We start from the raw sequence: 15,773 nt of genomic DNA, 5'->3' as shown, positions 1-15,773 counted from the left end.
AGTAGATACTTCAAGCTGATTGGTCGAGAATTTGGAGCTCGACAACTTTGATTATAATTGAGTGATAGTGTATAGTTTGATTACATCAATACTTTAACAAACTTCAATCCAGAGCACTTTCTGCTTAGGCAAAGCAGATACTTCAATCTGATTGACCGAGACTTTGGAACACAATCACTCTCCTTCTAATTGAGGTAGAATGTTCAAACTCGGTGTAGGTGTTTAATAGGTGAATGTCTTGACAGTGTTCGATCATGCGCATTTTCCACTAAGGCTAAGCAGAGATAACCAATTTGATAGATTGAGACTTTGGAACACGATAACTTTGGTTCTAATTGGGCGAGAGTGATGAAACAGAAGTATAAATTTATTATGTCAATACCTTGACTGATGATGGGAATTTTCTGCTTTAGCTAAGTAACGATAACAACTCTGCTTATAATGGAGGTAGAATGTTTAAACTTGGTGTAGTTGTTCATTTGGTTGAATGATTAACATTTTTTCGCTAAAGCTAAGTAGAGCTAAGCAATTTCATTGGTGAATACTTTGAGACACTATAACTTTGAGTCTAACAAATGGAGAGTGATTAAAACTTAGTGTAGAGTTTCACTACCAGGTACTTCAAAACCTTGACTGAGTTCGATCATGAACATTTTCTGCCAAGACTAAGAAAAGATAATCAGTTTGATTGATTGATACCATATTTTACAAACATTGTAATAAAATTGAATGTAAACTTAGTATTGTGTATTTATATGTTGATTTTATCTTTGTAGATATACCTTATCAGTTTGATTATCAAGTTGTCTATTCCATATGGGATGATGATCTAGTGAATAAATTTCAAGTTTTAGCAGAACAATATTCAACTTGCAACAATCAAGTTACACTCTCAGGCCTTTATAAACAATCAACTGGTATTTCTTATTTACAAAAGGTACATGGTTCTAAAGTAAAATGTTTATAATGAATATATTCAATTGACAGGCTCTTATACTTGGATGAGTACAATTAATTAGCTCTTTTTGGGAAATAACTATTTTTTTTATACGCACACATTAAAATGTGGTCGTATAATGTTGTTACCCCTGTCTGTCATCCACAAGCTCTAGAGGCTAAAGACAATATCCGATTGACTTTTAAATTTATACACATTGTTTAAGGTGATGATTTCTGATAATTGCTGCCCCTTTGAAAAATGTGGTGGATGATGAAGAGGCTCAAGTTATGATCCAATTGCCTCCTGTTCATCTTCAATGATTTCCGATAACTTGAACAGCTAAAGTTATCATATGAATACAATACTGGTATATGTTTTGTATAATAAAAAAAAGCCAATCAAATTTTAATTATTTCTGAAAACTTCTTTACGGGTTGTTAATCTTAATTAGATACTTTAGTGTCTTGAAAATTTTTCCATTACAAAGAAAAGAAAGGATATATGTGACAACTGTTATGGGCTGCTGTGGGCGTATGTATTTTGAAAAAAAACTTTTATGTATTTTGTTTTTTACTTCTAGATGTTAGAATCGATAAAACAGTATATCAGTGATGCAGAGAAGAAAGAAGAAATTCTAAATATGACATTCAATATATTTCATGAAAAAAACACAATGTAGTCCAGTTATCTAATACTGATGTATAAGTAATGATATTTATAAAGATTTCTGATAGTGATCATATATACTAAGCAGCAAAAGAAACGTCAGGTTGGTATGTTACTCTGAATAGACGTATTGCATAAAACTGGGCAAATGTTTTTATTGTATATTTGTGACCATATTTCCAACCTTACCTGAACAATAAGGGTCCTTCCCAAACACAGAATTGAACCCAGGAAATGTTCTCAAAAACGTAACCTGACTTCTGAGATGGTAATGTATTCTCCATGACTTTCATGTAACTCATGCTGCACGTGCTGTTCACCGGGACCAGCCCCATAAAATGCATCCCCCATGGGGCCCATACCTGGTTGAATCATTCACACTACGTCAGCAGCATGCCACAACTCACGACAGCTAAGGGGAACCAAGCGCTTGGAAGACTCGACGCTGGCCACAATGCCTAAGCCATTGTCAATCACTTCCAGGTCAATGTTCGGACCATCTACAGGCTTCAGAACACTTTCGGGCCACAAGCACCACGGATGATTGCCCCTGAATTGGTAGACCACACGGAAGACCCATCAGTACCGATACAGTGCGCCAACCCAGACAGAGAACATCCATTTCCATAGACCTTACCATGGACCGATCCTCACTCCTCGCCATCGATGTGAATGTCGACAGTTTGACCAACAACACCAGAACTGGCGACACAGGCAATGGAGAACTGTTCTTTTCACAGATGAGAGTCGGTATTGCGTATCAACTGCAGATGGCAGTACCAGAATATGGCGTTGGCATTGACATGGCCAGAGTTATTCTGTCATGGAACGAGACTCATGGGGAGGTCCAAGCATAATGGTTTGGGGTGGAATCGGCCTGAACCAGAGAGTGCGTCCTGTGGTGTTCCAAAATCTTGGTCCAGGGAGAGGAGGCGGCATCACAGCCGTGCGCTACATCGATCAAGCTCTCAGACCCCACATTTCACGCATCATCGAAACAACGTTTTCCAGCATGACAACGCCCGTGCCCACACTACCAGAGTTACTCGGGACTTTCTACAGCAGAACAGTGTCAACGATATGCACCGGCCAGCCATTAGTCCGGACTTAAACCCGATTGAACATCTTTGGGATGAAATTCAGAAAAGACTTAATAACGTCGTACCGAGACCAAACGCAGCCAGTGGATTGCGCCAGGCTTTTCTGAGAGCGTGGTTCCAGGTGCCCATGGCGTTCATCAATCGTCTGGTCCACTGCATGTACAGACGCTGCACTGGTGTTATTGACACTCGCGGTGGACACATCAGATATTGATGTATAGACTGTGTACGAACTCTAAACCTTCTCGTAATGTCTTGAAATTGTGATGAATTAATCACAAAGAAATGCTTTCATCCATTCAGTAAGTTGTTTTCTAGAATGATTTGATTAAAGTGCCTCTCTGATTTTGAAATCGTACTGACGTTTTTTTTTTGCTGTTTAGTATATTATTACCAGACATGTCGCTCTCTGTTCTCTGATTGACTATCTATATCATCATAATATATTTATTATATCACGTAATAGACACCTAATTTATCATTGTGTTACTGTTTAGTTTTTTCACTTCAGGAATCTGATTAAAGTGGCTCATTCTGTCTAAATTTTGCAGGTCTTTCTTCTGGTTTGTCTGCGATATCACCTCGGTGGAAGCGGACGTTAAATAAAACTAACTCACACACTTCTGGTTTAAAATTCAATACAAGCGCATAATCAACTCTCTAGACCATGGGATATGGATTAGACAATCCCAGCCCATGCATATCTGCCGTAAATGATAATATGGCCACTGCCCAAAACTGTTCAACTGTTTGTGTAAAATATTTACAAAAGTATTAAACAACAGACTACTATCCTGGTGTAATTTAAATAATATTATCCATGAGTATCAAGCTGGGTTCCGCCAAAAATACTCAACTGTCTATAATGTATTCTCCTTACAAGGTATTATAAGTAAATATCTATCGAGAAAAGGGGGGCAAATATATCTGCTATTTTTGGACTTCCACAAAGGGTTTGATTCCGTCCAGCATGACTTGTTCTGGGTCCGCATGATGGAAGCAGGTATCCATGGAAAATCCATCAATATCATCAGAAACATGTATTCTAACTGACTTCTTTGCATGTAATGCGGGTACCAGACAAGGCTGTATATTAAGCCCGTTATTATTTTCGCTCTTCATAAATCTATATGTCATTGAGTTTCAAAATAAGAAATGTAATGGTATCTTTGTATCCAATGTATTTCCCAATGTATTCTCTTTACTATTTGCCGATGACATCGGAAACATCGCCGATACTGTGTTTAATCTAAAACACCAAATTAACTGTCTAACATCATTTTGTGAGAAATATGGAATGTCCATCAACACCCAAAAAACCAAGATACTTGTATTTAGAAATGGTGGTCCACTGAGAGCATATGAAAAATGGAGTTACAATAATGTCCCAATAGATACCGTTTCTTTCTACAAATATCTAGGGGTTGTGTTCTCAACAAAACTTAAATGGTCGAAAACAAAAGAAGTTCAAATTCTACAATCCGAGAAAGTTATTAATATGATGAAATGTATAGACAAAAAGTGTCAAGGTATCAATCTTAGTTGTGCTGTACAAATATTTGATAAAATGATCCTTCCAATTTTATTGTAGGGCTCCGAGATATGGGGGCATTCTTTTTGTACAAAAATAGAAAATGTCCATTTAAAATTCTTCAAATATGTATTAAAACTGCCTCCTCATACTAGTAACTCTGCTGTTTTAGGTGAACTCGGGAGATCTACCTTTTAGATGTATCAGATATTGAGTTAAACTTTTATGCATGCCAGACCATCGACTTCCCAAACAAACGTATGTAATGCTACATAACTTGGATATGAATGGCAGGAAAACATGGGCAAGCGATGTTAAAAATCTACTATTTAGGTATGGCTTTGGTATAGTATGGATTTCCCAAACAATAGGAAATTGTGCTGAATTTATTTACCTATTCACGCAGAAAATCCGTGAATGTTGTACTCAAGAATGGCACTATTCCTTATATGAAAACTCAAGACTTGTTTATTATAGCCAATTAAAAGTATGCTTGGCCTAGAACCGTATTTGCTATCAACATATGACAAGAAATTTAAGCGTGCGCTTATTAAATTTCGTTGCGGATCGTACCTGTTTATGAACACGCTTTGTAAATGGCGTAAATTGCCAGAGGATTACACTATTATAACATTGTAAATATTAGTCATTTTCTATACTAAACTGTTCCTTTCTTTTTCTACTTTGTGCACCACTCTATTTATTGTATCTATATGTTTTCCATAAATCTATAAAGTATTATTTAATGGTTAAAATTGAAATAAGTGTACATAATTTTCACTTCCATATGCTAAATTTTTACTATGGCCGTAAGGCTTCAATACATGAATAAAGATTATTATTATTATGGTCAGCGCTCTTTTAGTTATCAAGCACCTGTTTTATGGAATAATCTACCATTAAGATGTTGTACATCTCTATATTCTTTTAAAAAAAACAACTTAAAACACATTTATTTAATCAGGCTTTTAACTGACTCTGTATACAATTGTTAACATGTCCATAATCTTGTTCTTTATTTATTATTGTCACTTTGTAAAGTGCCCCTGAACATGTTATATGAAAGGGCGCACTATAAATATGCTGTAATAATAATAATAATAATAACTAGACCTGCAAGCAGCACTGAACCGGCTTTCAGGAATCAGACAGGAAGTGTGTCATACAATAGCCCATTTATCGAGCTACCAAACGATACTTTAGATGTTTTGATCCGGTCACACCCGACCGTGAAATCCTGATTGTTCCAAGAGCACCGATATTTTTACTGTCTTTTTTTTTTTAAATATCGAATATTTTTTTGACTACTTCCTGTTTACAGATCATTATCGGGATAGATTTAACAAGTGGTAGGGAACTTAACTTCCTGTACCAGAAGTTTCAGAAAGATCCATTGGACAGTTTTACCTCCCTTATACCACTAGAAACAGATTTACAGATATAACGATTTTTCGACTTTTTTCAAAGATTGTGGCCCTTTTGGACCATTTATACTATATTGAGGCTTTTAAATTTGGATTCACAGCCCAGACCAGCGTTAGAACTCTAAGTAACAGAAGTTTAAGAAAGGAAATAAGAGTAATTTTCGAGATAAAAGCGTCTGAATAGGCTCCAAAAAGGAAAATACTAGACTTTCAGCATCTTATAATATATTACCTAACCAGCGATTTTTTACCATTGAGATGTCATAAGATTGTCCATTGTTCGGGCTATCCAATGACACTTTAGTTGTTTTGATTCGTTGAAATATGGCGTTGTAATCACTTTTTTCGCAAGATCACCATTTTTTACTTTTTAAGTTTGTTTTTTTCAAAATATCGGATATTTTTTTTGACTAGCTATTATAGTATAATTATACACGTGAAATAACAAGGGTCTGTAATTGCATCAAGTCTGTAGTCTCCAACACCCACAACCCCCTTATCTTCAACGTACAGGAGGGGTTTTAGACTGTTGTCAATATTTCACGAAAAGTTCCCTTGCCCATGCCTAACCGGGAGTTGTTTTGTTGTTTTTTAGATGGTTGTTTATCCAATATACAGTATGCAGTAGCCCCATTCCCTAAATTTTGTCGAGAACTTCCCTTTACAGCACAGCTAGTATGACATTATGGGACTAAATTATCGTTTGGTAGCTGATGTGGCTAGATGGATGTAGAACACTATTAATTTAGCATATTTCGGTAGTGCCGGTTATTTTTAGATATATTTTTCTCCCTCCTTTTATGGCATATTGTTTGCCTATCTGTATTGACATTTTCGTGTAGAATTGATGAAGAGGTATTGAATATCTATGTTCTGCCTGATTTGGTGTCGGTCTCGTTTCTTTTTTTGCCATTTTGATTGCCTATCTGTATTGACACTTGGGTGTAGAATTGATGAAGAGGTATTGAATTTCTACTTTCTGCCTGGTTTGAGACTTTTATGGCGTAAGAATACAACAAGTCAAGAAGCGTTGTTTTGTTTTTGCACTAACACGGTCATGATATTCTGTCCCCAGTCTGCTATGAATATCAGTGAATTCAAATTTTGGTGGTCAACCCTTATACAAATTCAGTGCTCTGATGATAGTTGCATCTATTTGTGGAGGGGCTGTACGGTTTGGAATTCTTTAAAATTTTCCATGTGATGCTGTAATTTATATTATCGTCTTTAAGTTTCCATATGTATTTACTCAATTTTGTGCTGTTTTTCAGCTTAGTGTTTCTAAAAGGATGAGTATGGTTATTAAATCTAGTTTTAAAAGGGCCTTCCGTGAGGCCTACATAGGTTTCTTCTGGTTTGTTGTTAGTAGAACCGAGCGGTCCGTGTCCTTTCCAACGGCATGGGTATTACCTGACAGAGCGCGGTTGAGTCCTGTCCAGGCAACGAGCATATCGGAATCACAACTAGCCTTCAATGTTTTTACATTGGCGTCTTCAAGTTGTTCACACCAAAAAATCTACGAAGTTCTGCTTATTGACAGAGTTTGATACCTTCCGTTTGTGCATGCTATAGCTGGGTGTGATACAACATCCAGATTGTTTAGAATTGGAAAAAAGTGTCCCTTTTAAAAAGGATCAAATGTATTTGTAAGGTGGGCGCAGGAGAAAGCGTAGGGAAAAGCAAGTAAAAAGCTTATCCGCTGTCCAGATTCAAAATTTACCGTCGACTCCAGATGTTGCAAAGTATCAATGGTTTCTGTGTGTACTCAAGTGCAGGATGGGGAGAGCGCCGTGAATTAAGCCCAGAAAAGAATTTAAAAAAGATAAATACTATTTGGGACATGTGATAGACTATCAAGACTTTAGAATAAATGGGACAATGCAGGACTGCGTTGTAATTTAATGCTCATGTGATAATTTACATTTAAATTTCTGTTAGTTAACGTCTTCCAAGGAGCTTAGTCATTTAAATGAGTTATGTCTCTATATTAAAGGAGTTATGAGACTCAAAAGGCCCTTTCCCTCTGGGTATGTTATAGAGGATGATCCCACGAACACAACGGTTCCAATAAACCTTCTGTTGCAATTTGTTCTAGGTCAACTCTTATACTATTCAAAAAAAGTAGGGGATATTTGATTTTTAAGTGTTATTAAAGTCACCTAATGAAACTGACGAAGAAACAAATGACAAAATGAAATGAAGTTCACATTCATCGATTTATTCCAAATGATCGTTAGACTAAGTAAGGCACAGACTGACCATTATAAGGGTAAAATGATACCCGGGGTCAAACAGCAAAGTTACCACAGCATCACAACCAAGTCAGTAACGGGTAAATCCTCCTCTGTTTGCCAAACAAGCATTGATCCGACGTGGCATACTCCTAATGGGACGTCTAAGGTCATTTTGGTCTAGATTGTCCCATTCCTGTTGCAACGCAGCAGCAAGTTCTTGGACATTGGCAGGACGTTGTTGACGTTGACGTAACCTCTGTCCAAGCATGTCCCAGACATGCTTGATGGGGGAGAGGTCGGGACTCAGTGCTGGCCAAGGTAATGTGGTGATGTTCTGTTGTTGGAGGTAACCTGTAACGATCCTGGCCCTGTGACATCTTGCGTTGTCATCCTGGAAGATGAAACGGCGGCCATGACGTCGTGCGAACGGCACAACATGGACTGCCAAGATGTTGTCCCGGTAGTACTGGCCTGTAACACGCCCTGCAACAACATGTAAAGCCGTTCTTCCAGCAACAGTGATGCCTCCCCACACCATAACAGAACCACCCCCAAATCGATCATGTCTGATGACGTTAAAGTCTTGGAAGCGCTCGTTTCGACGACGCCACACCCTCCTACGTCTGTCCAAAAAATCAACAGTGAACCTTGACTCATCTGAAAACATCACATTGCTCCAGCGTCGATTATCCCAGTGTTGACGATCCCTACACCAACGACGTCTTGCCTGAATGTGATGATCTCTCAAACAAGGGATCACGCGAGGACGTCGGGCGCGAAGGTGACCCCTATGCAGTCGATTCCGAATCGTCTGGCCACTCACTCTCACACCAGTGTCTGTTTGAAGACGAGCGCTGATCTGATTTGCTGTGATGACACGATTTCTCAAGGCCTGCTTATGACAGACTGACAAACATTCATCGTCCGCACCACAACCGCCTGTGTTGTGCCGATCTGTAGCATGCCAAGGGCACGTAACCTTTCATTTTGGGTAAGCCGACGCATATCAAAATTTGTTTTCTGGTCACTAAAACAATTAAACTGATGTTTCCACCCTGGAATTCAATGCCACAATGACTGTAACATTCAAAGTCAGAGTCGTGCAAATCTTGGGTTGGACCCCCATGATGATCCCAAGCATCACCTGCATTCCATGCGGTAGCTATTGGTGCGTTTGGGCGTCACATGTAACTGGAAATGTTTCTTCTGTTAGGTTCTATAGTGACTTTTTTCGTAGTCATTTGCATATTTTAGTATTATGCCCCCAAAATCAAATATCCCCTACTTTTTTTGAATAGTATACTTTGACCCATCTTCAACAGAAGGCTTGATCTTGCTTTAACTCCATACATCTTATCAAGCCCTTCATGTAACACCCTGCATATTTTCGGAGGCACTAAATTCGATTGCCTATTGACGCAGCTGGGGAGCCTAAAATGTCTACCTGTAATAATCGAGTTGCAAAGATCAAGGATTGTTCAATGTCAAGGTTTCCATGGAGGTCGCCATGTTTGATTTGAATTGCAAACCAGCCTAGCAACGTCTAGATGTTGAAAAACTCGCTGTCGTTGTTTCAGGAACATGACTTTGACTGGACTACTAGACTGACAGTGATCCTGTATATTTCTTTCCCCAGCATAACCCCAGTCTCGTGCTTTATCCTACACATAATAAATCAAAGATTTTTCTTTATAATCCAATAATAAGGTAAAGAAATAGTATTTTATTCAATCAAAAATAAACAATTTAAACTTTACATGCAACAGATTTTGAAGCAGGTAAGTATTACAGCTTTGAAATCAACTCCTAGAAAAGAAATAGACAGACTGAATAAAGGGAATAATTTACTTTACACTATTTTAAAACAATAAAACAAACAGGGAAAATAACAAACTTATTTTAATGAAAGCTACATATTTTGATTAAAATTATATGGTAAATTTTATAGATTTATTTGGAACTTCCTAATAGGTTAAACAAAAATTAGCAAAATATATTGAAAATTAGACATATCTCTTAGTCACGAAGTTGCATAAAATTCAGAGACATGTGGATATTCAATATTTCAGTATGTGACTTGAAGATATGATCAAATGAACTATTTAACACAGTACCATAGTGTATCAGTCTGCACACTTTGCACAAATTTCTAATCAGATAACAACATTAGCCACTAACTGTGCCACCCGACTTTTAAAAGTGATAAATTGCAATAACTTCAACAGTAATTATCAGTTTCTTCTTCCAAACCAGCGGTTGCCAGGTAAGATACGCCCACATTTTGCAAGAGATGGATAGAGAACAAGCTAAAAACAAAAGCGATTTTATGTACAATCAGGGGCGTATAAAAATAACTATCAGCTTCTTTGTCTCATGAAGATAAGCAATGTGTATAAATTTAAAGTCAATCAGATGATACCTTCAGCCCCTGGAGTGTCAACAGAAATGAAAACAATATACAACCCCATGTCAATGTTGGGGTGGGCGAAAAAAAAAGGTGTATACTATTGAAGACTTTTAGAGGTAATGTATGGTGGAAAAGGAGGCTACACTCAATTATAACAGTTTTATTTAACTATATAATATATAAATATTTAACTGTAAAACCAAATAGAATAGTCGTACTACACTAAATAGTGACATTGGAATTCAGACAAAACATCTACACAAAAACTAATATAACGAGGCACAGCGAGAAAAAGGGTCCAAACAACACAAATATATAATTTGGGACTAACATAATTATACCTTATATCATTTATTCAGGTCTCTTTGCAGAGAACTGTGAATGTCACTAAATTTTCACTCAGATAAATGTCAGAACTTTCATCTGCAGTACAATGGTATAATGTATATCACTAATATCAGTGTATGGTAGATAGATTCATTTGACACAAACATATACAACATAATAAATGATATATTCATTTATGGTACCAGATTTTTTTTTAAGAAGTAATTTGGGGGTCCCTTGGTTGGCTGCAGCTCAGCACCCCACCCTTTAAACCGGGCCTTCTACATTAGTCGACCCCTGTAATGAATTCGGGTAGTAACATTAAGAAAATATCCTTGTAAAAATTGCACAGCAGGGATGACACCCGGGGATTCAATGGGAAGATTTCCCCCAATAGACAAAGCCAAAAACTTTAGACTCTCCTGGCATAAAAACATTTCAGAGGTCAAATATTTCAGACTAACACAAAACAATATCATTGTATATATTTGATAAGTCTGTGAAATCTATAGTATGGAATGATGCAAAGAGAATAGAAATTTGGTGAAGATCTACTGTTGTGAAATGATTTGTTTTGAATCTCCTGTATTGTAATTTGTATCTATATTGAGAATAAAACCAATGAAAAAAAACCCCAATCTATTTTAATACCTGTGATAAAAGATAGGTTGCCACGCATCGAAACATACGCCTACAGCAGCTAAATCGTTCGAGCGGTCGACAGGGGTTGTTGAATATTTATTCTTTTGTAGGTAATTGGGGGGCATTTACAATACAATATCATAAAGATCAGATTATAACTTTTGTCGTTTGAGGGTTCACAATTTTCTACAAACTGAAACAAGGGCCTTAACTCTGGAAGTAATTTACAGGGCCATAAGACTAAACGTAATTAATGGAAATTGCTGAAATTCGATAGGTTTCTTCATAACTAATTTAAATAATGCATGTAAAGTTAATACAGATCACAAGGTTCTAAGAGGTGAAACAAGGACCAAAGCTCCAGAAGAAATTGACGAAAATTAAATAGGATTCTTCATCTCAATAATGTAATCATATATACATTTTAAAACAATCAGATGATAAATGTAGTCTGTAGAGTGTTCATAAGAAATTGTGAACGATGGATGGACAAGGGCGACGGCAATATACAACCACATTTCCATATGGGCGTATAAAAATAAAAACAGCCATTATAATACTAATACAAGCACGTATATAAAATAAACATAATTTGAGTAAATTAATTGTTGGTAATCAGATCTGATCAAATTCTCCCTTATCATTTTTCACTTCCTCCTTTTGTATTAGAAATGTATTAAATTGAGCAAATGCTGATTCAAGGCTTGATTTATCATTAACTGAACATCCATGGATTGTCCATTTTCTTTGTTTTTCTGTCTCTTTTTCCAACTCCAACAATTTGATTATCTAAAATAAAAATAGTTTAAATTGCTTACATATATAGAAATTATTAACCTTTTCCTGGTTGGTATTCTGACAAACTAAGTAGGGTTGAATGGTTGATATCACAGACATAATTCTCCCAAAAAAAGAGAAGAAAATTGACCTCAAAAGTGCAGTTAACATTCATTAATGCATTACTTATGCAAGCAGTAAAAGAGAAACAAGCAGAGAGAGAGAGAAATGGGGTTTAACGTCCACTCAACACAAACTAGCTCATTTCGGGACGAACATATGGTTTAATTTTATTTACATAATTCGCTTGCGCGTAGGGGTCTTTAGCAGTGGGAGGAAACCGAAGGCCCCGGAGAAAACCCACAAGGTTGGACAGGCGACCCTACTCCTTGCCACGTACACCCGGGGATTCGAAACCACGTCAGTCGACTCAATGACAGACTTTGATACAGCCCGCGCACGCTAACCATTCAGCCATCCACCCCCCCCTCACCCCCGAAACAAGCAGTCTTCCACACACTTCCTAAGGGACCCTCAGGGAAAGATCAAGATGCAGTCAGGACATAAATGGATACTGTGACTGTTCACATATTAAAGTTTTTGAACGTCCAATATCTGAATGGTACACATCTCTAGCATAAATGATAATTAAGAGTCATTCCATGTCATGCAGATGTTCGAAGGTGGGGGTCGGCCGTTTTAGTTCATATTCACAGGGTTTGGTCGACCCATCGAGCCTAATCCCCAGCCAAAATCGCCGACTTCAGAAATCAACCGTTTCCGAGATACAGACTGATTCCGTTTTTCGGTTGATTTTTGCCATATTGGGCCAAATTTTAGTTATTTTTGTCGGACTACTACAGGAGACTACACAAGATACGTGTCTGGAGATACCTAAAATGTACCCTATTTGCAGCTTGACCAGTTCTAACAACATAAGAAATAAAATCGTTGTCAGTCAGCTTGCAACAGTATGGAAATTTGTGTCGAAAGTTATTCAGCTACCCAATCGCCTATATTTTGTTATTCAAAGGGTCAATATATCAACTCCAGCTCCCTTCAACCCGCTTTGCCAAAATATTCAGTCTCGGTGTGGTTTGGTATCCAGTCTACAAATCCAAGATGGCGCCTCCCAGTGAATATGGATTTTCGCAAATTCTCAATCTATAATGTCGATCCTGATTATTTTAGTCCCCCGCCATTCGAAGAAAGCAGGGGGCTATTAAAATGGGTTCGTCCGCGTGTCTGTCTGTCCGTCACACTTTTTGGGACACAATAACTATCTGTCTAATTGAGCTAGAATGTTCAAACTTGGTGTAGGTGTTTATTAGGTCAATGCCTTCATGGGAGTCAATGAGCATTTTCTGCTTAGGGTAAGCAGAGATAAGCAATTTGAATGGTTAATGCTTTGGGACACGATAACTTTAGTTCTAATTAAGTGAAAGTGATGAAACTTGGTGTATAGCTTCATTACAACAATACCTTGACTGAGTCCGATAATGAGCATTTTCTGCTTAGGGTAAGCAGAGCGATAAGCAATTTTATTGGCCGAGACTTTGGAACACAATAACTCCCCTTCTAATTGAGGTAGAATGTTCAAACTTTGTGTAGGTGTTTATTAGGTCGATGTCTTGATGGAGTTCGAACATGAGCATTTTGTGCTTAGGTTAAGCAGAAATAAGCAATTTGATTGGTTGATGCTTTGGGACACGATAACTTTAGTTCTAATTAAGTGAGAGAGAGAGAGAAATAGGGTTTAACGTCCACTCGACACAAACTAGGTCATTTCGGGACAAACATATGGTTTTTTAATTTTATTTCAATAATTCGCTTGCGCGTAGGGGTCTTTAGCAGTCGGAGGAAACCGGAGGACCCGGAGAAAACCCACGAGGTTGGACAGGCAACCCTACTCCTTGTCACGTACAACCGGGGATTCGAAACCACGCCAGTTGACTCAATGACAGGCTTTATGATACAGCACGCACGTGCTAACCATTCGGCCATCCAACCCCCCAATTAAGTAAGAGTGAGGACACTTGGTGTATAGCTTTATTATATACTGAGGCCCATAGAAAACGTATCATTTAGTTTTTCGTATAACAATAATGATCCTGTAAACATTTCTTATTTATTTTGCTTCTTATTGTGAACAATATTCAAATGGGAACACATCAATAACAACACATTTGTACACTTATGGATGTTTAATCTGTAATCAACGGGGTCAAAACCAAAAGTACGACACAGATGTCAGTAGCGCGTGTGTCCTCCATGGGCTCTTACGCACGCTGTGCAGCGACGTCGCCTGGAATTTACCAATGTTTGAAAGAAGGCCTGGGGCAAATTGTTCCATTCTTGGACAAGAGCAGCTTCTAAAGCAGCAATGGTGTGCATCTGTGGTCACGATACAGACGGCGTCCAATCTCATCCCAGACATGTTCTATCGGTGCCATGTCCGGAGACATGGCTGGCCAGTCCAAGACATTGATGTTGTTAGCAGCCAGGTAGTTCATACTAAAACGGGCGGTATGCGAACGTGCATTATCATGTTGGAAGTGCTGAACATCGGAACAACAATTGGTTGCAAGACATCATCACGGTAGGCTACAGCATTAACGTGACCCCTGCAAATGTGTAGGGCGGTCCGGTGATGAAATGTGAAGCCTCCCCACACCATAACACTTCCCCCACCCCATCGATTCGTTTCAAAGACGCAGCAGTCTGCAAGACGTTCCCCAAGACGTCTCCACACACGTTGACGGCCATCAGCGTGATAAAGATGAAAGCGACTCTCATCACTGAAGAGCACACTTTGCCAGTCTACTCTTCACCATGTCTGGTGTCCTTGAGCCCATATCAAACGCCACTGACGGTGATGATCCCTGAGGATACCTCCAACATAAGGTAAGACGATGTCTTACGGTGTTGGCACTTACTGGTCCTTGTCTTCCGACGACTGCTGCACCTGTTCGAGTCGCTGGGCGGAATCTGTCATGTAGATGAGTGAGCCGGATGTAGCGGTCTTGAGCCTGGGTTGTAACGCGTTGTGGACCAGGACGTTGAGGGTCACGTGTTGATCCAGTAACTCGAACACGTTCCAACAACCTTACAATAGTGGACTGATGACAATTGAAGTATCTGGCAATAGCACGTGTAGACATGCCAGCCCTGGACATTCCCATGGCTTCATTCCGTTGATTTTCAGTAAGTCGCGGCATCTCTAGCTCGATTCCTTCACACGTCCAACAACAAATAACGACAGATTGACGTTTCACAGTTCATGTACTGCACATTAAGTTAAAATCATGTTTTTAAAGGGCTCACACACAATGCTGCACGTGAATATTGGGTTTTTCATGTGCATCTCGTGCAATTTTTTTGTGCACACAGGCCGATTTTTTTTTTTTTGCGTTTGAGAGCATTGTGGGAAACAATAGTTCATAGTATTGCATAATATTATACATACAAAACCACCTAGTAATAAAATATTTGGGAAAATAAGTGATGCGTTTTCCATGGCGCTCAGTATATCAATACCTTGACTTAGTTCGATAATGAATATTGTCTGATGTCATGTCATGGCTGATGTTCAATGATTTACATTGGTCGATGCTTTGGGACAAGATAACTTTGATTCTATCTGATAGAGAGTGCTGAAACTTAGTGTATAGTTTGATTGCTCGATACTTTTGAAAAAAAAATAAATGTGCGATTAATAAATATGA

General features: G+C 38.2%; 2 protein-coding genes across 4 annotated transcripts in view; one reads left to right on the top strand and one right to left on the bottom strand.

Annotated features, from left to right (window-relative positions):
* LOC126818820 (deubiquitinase MYSM1) overlaps positions 1-6,688 on the top strand; it is a 168,961-nt gene extending 162,273 nt beyond the window's left edge. For all 3 annotated transcript variants that reach the window (XM_050546420.2, XM_050546419.2, XM_050546421.2), the window contains 2 exons: positions 777-937; positions 1,521-6,688. In XM_050546420.2, the coding sequence (XP_050402377.1) occupies positions 777-937; positions 1,521-1,619 (260 nt within the window). In that variant the 3' untranslated portion in view covers positions 1,620-6,688. The remainder of the gene's footprint in view (positions 1-776; positions 938-1,520) is intronic.
* Positions 6,689-9,598: 2,910 nt separating this feature from the next.
* The window catches only part of LOC126818835 (ADP-ribosylation factor-like protein 15), a 51,476-nt gene continuing 45,301 nt past the window's right edge, over positions 9,599-15,773 (bottom strand). The window contains exon 5 of the mRNA XM_050546471.2: positions 9,599-12,060. Coding sequence (XP_050402428.1) covers positions 11,887-12,060 — 174 coding nt within the window. The 3' untranslated portion in view covers positions 9,599-11,886. The remainder of the gene's footprint in view (positions 12,061-15,773) is intronic.

The sequence above is a fragment of the Patella vulgata genome, chromosome 4 (genome assembly GCF_932274485.2).
Source record: "Patella vulgata chromosome 4, xgPatVulg1.2, whole genome shotgun sequence".
In the NCBI taxonomy this organism is placed as follows: Eukaryota; Metazoa; Mollusca; class Gastropoda; family Patellidae; genus Patella; species Patella vulgata.
This window is presented reverse-complemented; position numbering and strand designations above follow the sequence as displayed.